Source organism: Glossina fuscipes, unplaced genomic scaffold (assembly GCF_014805625.2).
Source record: "Glossina fuscipes isolate IAEA_lab_2018 unplaced genomic scaffold, Yale_Gfus_2 91, whole genome shotgun sequence".
NCBI lineage: Eukaryota > Metazoa > Arthropoda > Insecta > Diptera > Glossinidae > Glossina > Glossina fuscipes.
This window is the reverse complement of record NW_023998445.1, coordinates 466846-477280: the sequence shown is the minus strand read 5'-3', so window position 1 is coordinate 477280 and position 10435 is coordinate 466846. Positions and strand designations below refer to the sequence as shown.

The 10435-nt window shown below is 34.2% G+C and overlaps 2 protein-coding genes across 3 annotated transcripts in view; both read left to right on the top strand.

Annotated features, from left to right (window-relative positions):
- The first annotated feature begins 1541 nt into the window (after positions 1 to 1541).
- Positions 1542 to 3419, top strand: LOC119638596 (odorant receptor 67d-like). Its single transcript, XM_038035463.1, has 4 exons — positions 1542 to 1790; positions 1878 to 2395; positions 2461 to 2650; positions 2870 to 3419. The coding sequence occupies exons 1-4, from the start codon at positions 1542 to 1544 to the stop codon at positions 3083 to 3085; spliced, it is 1173 nt and encodes a 390-aa protein (XP_037891391.1). The 3' UTR covers positions 3086 to 3419.
- A 2825-nt stretch (positions 3420 to 6244) lies between these two features.
- Positions 6245 to 10435, top strand: part of LOC119638613 (hillarin) — a 42482-nt gene continuing 38291 nt past the window's right edge. The window contains exon 1 of one of the 2 annotated variants that reach the window (XM_038035481.1): positions 6245 to 6555. The gene's annotated coding sequence lies outside the window, so the exon portion shown is untranslated. Of the gene's footprint in view, positions 6568 to 10435 lie in introns of both variants that reach the window. The other variant, XM_038035482.1, reaches the window with a different exon arrangement.

Sequence of the window (10435 nt, the reverse complement as noted above, 5' to 3'; positions counted from 1 at the left end):
GAGAGAGAGAGAGAGAGAGAGAGAGAGAGAGAGAGAGAGATATGAGACAGCGAGGGAGAGAGATATGAGACAGCGAGAGAGAGAGATATGAGACAGCGAGAGAGATGACAGAGAGAGAGAGAGAGAGAGAGAGATATGAGACAGAAAGAGAGATGACAGAGAGAGAGATCTTTGTCTAAGATATGATGCAGACTTAATTCTAAGCTCCATTCATACACAACCTCTTACTCCATAGAGTAAGTATATCAAAAAAAAATTTAATAATCCACGACGCATCATAATTTCCATTTAACTTAACTTGAATGCATCGGCTCCTTGCAAATGGAGAAATTAAGCAGGTGTCTGTTCTTAATTGAATATTTAATTGTATCGACGCCTAATATGTTGACACAATATTGTGCCGTAAATACTATATTAATTATCTAATAATTGCAGGAAACGAAAACAAAAAGAATGTTATGGTAAGGACCTCTACATCGTACGGATGATACATAACCTTACTCTTTAAAAGAAATACTGCTATATGCCGGAAAGCAAGATTTGAATTGATGCAGATATTATATGGAGACCCCTTTAGATGACTGCAAAAAATATAGTGGAAAATTTTTGATCAGAAACTTAGGGGGTGTCCCTTCTTCTAAGTAAAGGCAAGTTTGTGTTCAAGAAGGATCTTACGTGAAGGCAGAAGGGCAAAGAAGGTAGCAGTCAACTTAAAAATGAAACGACTCGAAAGGTGGGAAAAACCTCTACACAACGGTCTGTTCCTAATTCGGGTAATGCGGTTTATACTGAATTTGTTCTCATACAGCTTGTATCATGATTCATTTGTCTGTACCGTTGCTCGTTCAAAATAAGCTAAATTGGTCTATGAATCTGCCTAAAATCGGCAAAATGATATATTTTCTAAATAAAGTTCGAACCTTAAATTACGTTGCAAAACTTCCCTTTTTCATACTCACGGGAAAGTTTAGCTAGGCAGGAATAAGGATAACAAGACAAACTATCAAAACTAAGAAAAAATTATGCAAAAACAAAGCTATTTCTACCTTGTAGACTTTGTTGGTTGGTAAACGCTACCAATTACATAAATGGCAACCTACCTAAGATATACCTAACTAAGGAGCGAATCGACTTTCGCTAAAATAGAGATGTACATGGATGTGTTTGTACATAGATAATGGGTCAGGGACCGCTATCAACGTGTTTAACGATGAACGGGTATACCCATCAAGCACAAAATTTGAAAACCGATTGTAATGAAAGAAACAAATGTAAGGCAAAGACAAGTTTGCAATGATAAAATTTTATATGGAAATCAAACAAGGACTGACGGACAAATTATGATATATATACACAATTGCCATATTTAACATTAACTGGTCACAAATTTCGTGTGAAAGCCATGTAGGGTGCCATTGTTGTTATGATTGCCGTCTACCCTTTATAGTGCGTAAAAAAAGTTGCGAAAGTTTTTAAAAAGGGTTCGCATATTCTTGAAGATTTATATTCTTTTCTTGGCGGTGATTGCGATTTTAGCGAGCATGGAGCACGAGCTAACTTGTATAGAACGTTTTCAAGAAATCATTAAAGTGATACGCGTTATCGCTAAAATGTGCGGCTGCGATATTCTTAATCCCAACTATAGAATGAATTTCATAACATGGCTTTTAATTGTGGGAGTAAATGGTTTCTTCTTATGTACCATTTATACGATTTACAAGGGTATGGCAATCGATCATGATTGGACTGTTATACCAGTCTGTTTGTGCATTATTGGAAGTGGTATACAGGTGATATTAAACACAAAAAAAAAATATATATATATACATATATATATATAAATAAATAAATAAATAAATTCTTTTAAAAATTTCTAGGGTTTTGCCAAGATTTTGTTAGTATTAAAGTATCGAAAAGTGATCGTAGTTCAACAATATTTTTTGGAAAATGTTTATACCGTTTATCAGCAGAAAACCGAACGTTATCGTCATGTTTTAAATCGTTGGTTAGCTTATACAGTGAAAACTTATAAACTTTGTGCGTTTATGTATGTTTTTGTGGGTTCAATAATTATCGGTTTTCCATACATTTATTGGTATATTTATGGTATACGAATGATGATAATGCAATTTGAAATACCTTTTGTCGATCCTAATACCGATGTGGGTTATATAATACATACGTTATATCATTTTCCCATGATCGCTTGGGGCTGTTTAGGTCATTTTATGACCGATATTTATATGTTTATGTTTATTATTAATGTACCGCTATTGAAGGATTTATTGGAACAAAAATTTTTGGATTTAAATGAAATACTTGAAGAGACCAATGAAAGGGAAAAAGTATTCCCACTACTTAAGGATATCTTTCAATGGCATCTACAATACAATGAGTAAGTGTGTTGAGTACAAAATTCCATTCTAATCTTATCTAGCATTGCAACCGCATCCGTTACAGATTTATAGCAGGTGTCGATAAAATCTATCGAACGATTATATTCATAGAAGTAACAACCTGTGGTCTCAGCATTTGCTGTACAATATTTTCGATTGTTTTAGGCGTATGGCCAGCTGCTTATGGTTACATAATTTATCTAATCTTTTGCTTGTATTCTTTCTGCATTATGGGCACATTGATAGAAATATCGGTACGTTATTAACATTCTATCTATGAATAAGTTTTGCATTTTCATTAAATTTGTCTTCTTTTTTTTATCTCTCTCTCTCTATCTCTCTCTCTCTCTCTCCCTCTCTCTCTTTCTTTCTTTCTCTTTCTCTCTCCCTCTCTCTCTTTCTTTCTTTCTTTTTCTCTCTCTCTTTCTCTCTTTCTCTCTTTGTCTCTCTCTATTCCAAATTTATCATTTTAGAACGACAATGCAATCGACATCATTTACACTGTTTCCCATTGGTACGAATTAAAAGTTCCCGAGCAAAAAATGATTTTAATTATGCTGAGTAAGTCGCAGAAACCCATTGAACTTACGGTCGGTCAAATTTTGCCTTTATCCGTAAGTACCGCCTTAAAGGTTACTAAAGGTGTTTACAGTTTCTTAATGCTGCTGCTAAACTTTTTGGATAAATGATTTGTTGCAAATTTATTGTAAAATTCTTTTTAGCAACGATTTTAATTAATTAGCGAAGCAATAAAGATTTTAAGTAAAATTTTGGTTATAATTGCAAACACAAGAAGCAATAAACTTATCTGCCATTCATAAAATAATTCATTTAGATAAACCCAATATAATATAAGGGAGGTTCAAGCACCTTTCAATATTTTTCGGACTAGCGTACATTCAGCGTAGTGGCAAAGCTCAAGTTTGAAATGGCGGTTCGCTTGCTAGATTATGCCTAGCTTGGCGATGGCTTAAAGATCGTTGCATCTATATATTCTTAGGTCCACCTGTGAGGAAAAAACTTCATGTTATGACAATGTTTCGCTTCACAAGACAAGTAAGTTTCCCCCGGTGTAACACTCAACGCTAACTGCCAAGTATGTGAGCGTTGGAAGCCACACTCTAACTTGAGATTTTGAATGCTTATCCTCCACTTAAGAAAACAAAAAAAGTAAAAGTATTGTGGACCACGGTCCCACCATTAAATACCCTACACCATCTCACTACGTTGTACGATTATTGATATAAAGACTTCCCGAATTTGGATTTTATATGGAAAGTGATTGAAAGAGTTGTCCGATCTGAACCGTTTTCAACAGTGTTCGTCCTTGAGCCAAAACATATGAGTATACCAAATTCCTTCAAAATATCTCGAAAGTTGGGACCGGTATGTTGAACACAAGAATGCAAGTTGGGTAGAGGGAGAGAAAAGTTTAGGTAAATTAAAAAAGTGATCGATCTTAAGCACACCTGCATGTTATATACATCCGCATAAACCTACTATATGGGCTACAATCATAAGCATGTTGCTGGAACTCAATCATCCACCGGCATATGAACAGTAAAAATTTCCCGGCCTTTACCCGACAAATAACATTCATACCACCATACCAATGATAATTGTATGCTGACAATTTAGGGGTGTGGTGTTGCGAAATTTTAAATGGCATACGAGGTGTGTTCTAAATATGAGGTGACTTCCCAAATTTCGTGGGCTACAGACAGAAAAAAGCACGCCAAATTTGCCAGAAGGTCGTACGTTCAATAAGGAACACTACGTCGAAGTTATGCGCCGTTCGGGTGAAGCAATGTGAAAAGAACTCTCGGAATTGTGGAACAACAGCAAGTCATGGACATTGCGCCGCGATAATGCGTCAGCTCACACGTCATGGCTTACTCATAATTTTTCGGTCAAATACAAGAGCGTCGTCATACCTCAGTAATTATATTCACCGGACTTGATCTCATACGAGTTTTTCCTGTACCCAAAGATGAAGAGATCGCTGAAAGGACAGAGTTTCGCCACGCTTAAGCGAATAAAGACCGCATCGCGGGCAGAGCCCAAGGTTGTATCAAAAAGTGCATATCAGAAGTACATCAAGGATTGAGAAAAGCGCTGGTACAAGAAGGGGACAAAATAGACGTTGATGAATAAATAAATTTTTTTCGAGAAACAAATAAAGTGATATTTTTTTTTGAAGGCCCCTCCTCTTCCTCCTATACATGTATATGGTGTTTGCAAAAGTTTTGATCAGTGCCTTCTGCAGGTTAAAAAAGATAAAGAAGTGGAAAATACCAGCCTATATAACGGTTGAATTCGACCGTTTTGACCTTGCTCTACATAAAATAACAGTTTTCCATTATTGATTTATTCAGCGTACGCCGACGCTAATCATGGAGCGCTCCAAATTCATTACTTTTGCTGCTTATTTGAAGAAATCTGCTGCCGAAGTCCACTAAACCCGTTCAAAGGCTTATGATGATGCTGTTCCATCATATACCAATTATCGGTTTGGACAGATTGTCGCAGATAGAATGTGATCTTTTGCCACCCACCAGACACGATGCCTCCTGATTGCCACTTGTTCAAGTCGGTGCAGTATGGCTTGGCTGGCACGCGAGTCCCCTAAGTCGAAGAAATAAGAGTACGGGTCGGTGATTGCATCGCTGCCAAACCCATGTAAGTTCTTTCGATATGATTTTGCAGTGTTGTCCAAAAATATTGTAATATATTATAGGAGGTGATGGAAACTATTTTGATTAATATATATTGTACCAATTTTCCACAATAAATGCTCTTTTCAAGGGCAAAAGTGATCAACATTTTTGCAAACGCCTAATATGTATAAGAAGTAAATTTTTCTCTAAATATTTCAATTTCTTTGACCCCCTAAATGAAAATTTTAAAATGCCGGTAAATCGCTTATATAAAATACTTTTGAATATTCATTTCAAATGCGGCTAAATAACTTTTTTCATTTCATTTGCATTATCTGGCAACACGTTCGCTTCTGTCGTCTGACAGTTAAAAAAAAAGAGAGCGACTTTAACAAACGAACATGGAGCTTACAAAACCACAACACTAACACCACCATGACACCACTATACCCAAACAAAACATAGTTCTCAAAGAGTAACTAACTAAACAGTCAAATATCCCAAGTAATGCAAAAAAAAATATAAAAAATAAATAAAATAAAAAAAATGAAAAAAAAACTCCATGAACAAGTGTATATACATTAAATAGAGATGATCTCACACACTCAGCTTTCCGAGAAAATGTGAGAATGAAAACAAAAAACGTGAAAGAAAAAATAAGAAGAAGAAGAAAAACAACATCTAACAAAAAAAACCCACTCGCACTCTATAAGTTAAGCTTGCAATTGAATTGCAAGTGAAGTCAGATAACAACCGGCTCAGTTAGCAAAACACAGTTACTATTTGAACGTCGTGGCCGTTAGTATTAAAAAGCGGATATAACGAATAAATAGAAGAACGCAAGAGAAAAAGAAAAAAAAAAACGAAAATAAAAATAAAAATCCAGATAGAAATTATAGTGGAAAATATATAAAAAATATATATATAAAAAAAAAAAAAAACTGGTATATAAAACCTAAAAATATAAAAAAAACTTTTTCGCATTAAGTTTTCTTCTTCTTCTTTTTTTTTTTTTTTTTTTTTTATTTTTTTGTTTTAGTTTTATTTAATAGCGGTGTCAATGGTGGTGGGATTAAAGAGAGAATTAAAATAAAAAATAAAATAAATAAATAAAATCCACGCACAAATTTTCTTTTTTAAGCAAAAAAAGTCTAAAGGAAAAAAAATTCTTTAAATTTGAAAGATAGTAAAATTTCTAAAAAAATTTGTGACAAACTGAAAGAAAGAAAAAAAAAAAAAAAAAAACCTTTAAAAAGTGCTCACTGCACTGCATAACAAGTTTTATGCTCTGTGTGCTGCTTTTCTTCTTCTTCTTCTTATTTTTTTTTATTTTAAATATTTTTCGCTCAATGTGAAATCATCAGTACGTCGTCACAAGCAGCCCGCTAAGCCAGCCAAACAGCCATACAGGCAGTCAGCCAGCCAGCCAGCTAGCTAGCTAAATTGTATGATTGTGTGTGTGCCTTAAAGCAAGTGTCTACATTTTATGCATATATCGAAACGTATGTATGGATGTATGTATGCATTTATTTACTTATATCTATCTCTACACATGGAGACGTTATTTATATACATAGACAATTGTGTTATATGCGTATGTGTGTGTGTGTGTGTGTGTGTGTGTGTATTTAAACCATGTAAAAAATATTTCTCAAGATCCAAATCGTATCTTTTATTTATTTTTTATTTTTTTCATACATATATGTATATATGTATGTAAAAATATTTTTGTGTTTTTAGTGTATTTTTGATTTATTCTGTTTGTTGTTGTAATGCTGTTAACCTCACTTCTTCTTCTCTCGGTTGATGTGCTTCTTTTTAAGCTATATGGGAAAGAAAGTTTACCCTCAACTACTACATATCTTTTATTTTGTTGATATTTTATTTATTTATTTTTTTTTTTTCTTATATACATATATATATATATATATATGTGTGTGAATATGTCAAGATTCACATAGTTAAGCTTTTAGCATTAGGTTTAGTTTTTGTTTCTTCATCGGAATTTTTTACATATATATTTTATGATTATTATTATTATTATTATTATTATTATTTATTTTGTTTTCATTTGCGCATTTATCTAAATTTATGCATGTACCGATAACCCTTTGCTTGCCAATGTTTTTCTTTTTCTCTTTTTAACCTGTTCATTATGTGAAGGTGTGTATTGTTGTTGCTGCTGCTGCTGCTGCTGCTGCTGCTATTGTTGTTATTATTGTTATTATTATTATTATACCAACTATCAAGTGCAAAAGTTTTATTATTATCAGCATGACATTCTAAAGTTTTTTTTGCTTTGTAATGTCTGCCACTGATATATTTGGAAGCATTTTATAAATAAAATCCAGTTAATAATGAATGAAAATTGAATTGAATTTAAGTGAAAGATTATATATTTTTGTTCGAATTCACATTAAGGAAAAATCATAGAAATGAAACTCAAATAAACGGTAGTTCATTAAGCCCCTGTAGATAAGTTTATAAAAGTTTACTCTAAGGAATGGAGGACATACTTGAGCTCTTCCAATAACAATGGCCTTGTCTAGCTTGGCGATTTTCGACCATCAAGTGGTTTAAGCACCGGAACTTCGTTTGCGTTATACGAATGAGTCAGCTTCAAGGGTCTTAAGTAAAAAGCGGAGGGTATTTATTCGCTACTTGCTTGGAATTTTTCTTTTCGAGATGAGGCTCTAAGAATGTTTCTGAGTGGATCAAATATATTGTTATACCTATAGCCGAAGATTCATTCGCCCAGTCAGAGAACCTTCCGCCTTTCCGTGCATTTTACCACAAATATCGGGGACAAGTCGGGTTATTAGAATGACGCTACGGATCTATTAATATCAGATACAACGCAAAGTCGGATATTAATACCGATGCAGTTGAAAAGCCAGTTGCAATCATATAGTCTATCTTTGAGTATATTATAGTTCCCTTTATTGTGATCAAGACATTTAAGGGAAGCATTGCTGACTTTTACAACCCTGGCAAGCAACTCCTTTAGCGATAACAAAAGAGTTAGGTGAAATCGGTCTCCTGATCATATAGCAGGTACGCAAAAGTCTTTATTTCCGCACATTCGAACAAATCCGAAATTCTGTCAGTTAAAATAAAGCTATAGTGTAATTGATAAAAAAGCGAGGTTAAACTGGATCCGTAACTTTCCCACCCAGTCTACTTCCAAATTACGGTGCTAATGTTAAAGTGCTTCAGTACCAGAAGGATATCACCGGAGCTTAAGGGGGTAGATTTAGTTTGCATCTGATACTCAAGTGTAGTATAAGCGTTGGTATGAGATTATGGCGCATTGGTTGCGCAAGAATAATATGAAGTTGTAAGCAATCTTCACTTTGACCAAACGTGGGATTGAATTAAGGGGCTTATTATGTGCTCCACCTCCTTTTCTAAGAAGTCTACCATGTCGAAACACATGAAAATTTGGAGAAAAGCATACGGAGTTATTAGTCTTTGACTTAAGCCATCTCTCAATAGGGGCGAGAATACGATACATGGATTACATAAAGGCAAGAAGTGTCCTCCTTAAATTACTATCCAAACCAAGAACTAGACCCACGCTGCTTGAAAGCGATTCCGTTCGTATTAAGACTACTATTATTGTCAGTAGAGCCACGGTAACCTAGTCTTTCGACGAAAAACGACGACATCTTTCAACCATTGCCTGTGTTTGGGGATTGATAAAGGAAAGAGTAAGTAATAATTAAAAGTGGGCGTGATAATCACATATCTTTCTTAGACGCTTTGTTTATTCATTGCTTCCAGCATTTCGTTTTTTTCTTAGTTCTCCCAGATTGAGGATTTTTGTGTTTCAGCTATCGCTTCACTTCTTCTTCATATCCTGCCAGCCAAAACTCATCAGATTGTTTAACTTTTGAAGACTTTTCAATGTAGCTAAACGGCTGCCTTATCAATCTTTGGCGCGGGACACTTTATAATGGGAAGAAAGGCCATTGCCTGGAATAAACAAGTAATCTACCAGCCGGACATTTGCAAAGAAAATATTTGTTACGCAGAGAATTATGCTCAGGATTACCAAATGCGAAAGTAGTCGTTTAATTCGATAAGAGTTGGGAATAGCTAAAGTATTCAGCTTTTGGAAGACTGCCTAGTTCAATATATTAACGGAGTTGACTATGGTCTTGCGCAGTATTATTTAATGCTTATTAGTCTCAGTAGCATCCTAAGTTTTCGAAAACTATTCTTCAAATTGTGAAAAGAATTGGTGAAGAAGCTTGCCTAATGACTTTGCAACTTGTTAGTTTCAATTATGAAACCGGAAACTTTTCTTTGGAACCGAATGAGAAATTAGTTCCGCTTTTCAAGTCCAAGAGAAGGCAACCGACGAACGGACAGACACACCTACATTTCTGCTTAACCTTCAAGTTGAAATTTTTGAGATATTTTGATAAAATTTGTGATATGAGAATATTTCCGCCCATGCTTCGAAGCATTTTTACAATCACTGCCTATTTCTCTGTCGCTCTATTTCTTGTGTGAATTAACACTTCTGTACTTGTGCCCTTCAGAGGGTACCGTGGTGGTTGTGGTTGCTATCATTCCTAAAGCGAATAATTAGAGATTATGATACGCCCTAACACTTCCCAGAGTGGGTTTATTGAGCCATACACTATAAAAATATCTGATTTCTCCAGTGTAGTTTAGGCCCATAGCTTATAGGGATTGTCTAACTCTCTGCCGGGCACCGGTTACACAAAATTAACGCGTCTTTCATCGTGGAGTTAAACCATGGAGGTAGTGTACCCACGTTAAACACATCTGTGTGGTTATGCAATATTTTTGAACAAAAAAAAAATGCTTTTTTAATCCTAAACGTAACCTTAAGAACTGCAACGAATATTGCACTATTTACCACTTTTACTGTTATCCCATAAAAATGGTTAAAAATATAGGTTACTTTGAAGCTTTTACAGTGATATCATCTCCTGATAAATATCAGACAGTTAGTACCTTATAACTCGATGTGAGGGAACGATAGAATCCGTTACAACTTTTATATACTTTCTCAAGATAATGAATATCAGACGATTTCTTACGAGAGATAATATATTATCTCAGATGTTTGATCTACTAACTAAAATTTCTATTTAATTAACTTGAAAAAATTTGAAGTTTAAATTTACAATCGAAACACGATTTTGAAAATATTATGTAAAAAAAGCATTAAAACATCATTAATTTTATTGTTTTTGTTGTTGTTGTTTTTATTTATAAAAAAAAAAAAAAACACGTTTTAATTAATTAGGCAAAAAAAAATATTATACACAAAGTTTACTTAACTAATGATGGAAGCGATTAATTGACAAACTGGCAATAAAATTTAACGATTTATGGATGTTTTTT

Bases quoted from the DNA above. Each gene is read 5' to 3' on its own strand.
- LOC119638596 (XM_038035463.1), top strand. From the start codon at position 1,542: ATGGAGCACGAGCTAACTTGTATAGAACGTTTTCAAGAAATCATTAAA. The intron at 2,396-2,460 runs GTAAGTGTGTTG...CATCCGTTACAG, and splicing joins TGGCATCTACAATACAATGA to ATTTATAGCAGGTGTCGATA. The intron at 2,651-2,869 runs GTACGTTATTAA...TTATCATTTTAG, and splicing joins GCACATTGATAGAAATATCG to AACGACAATGCAATCGACAT.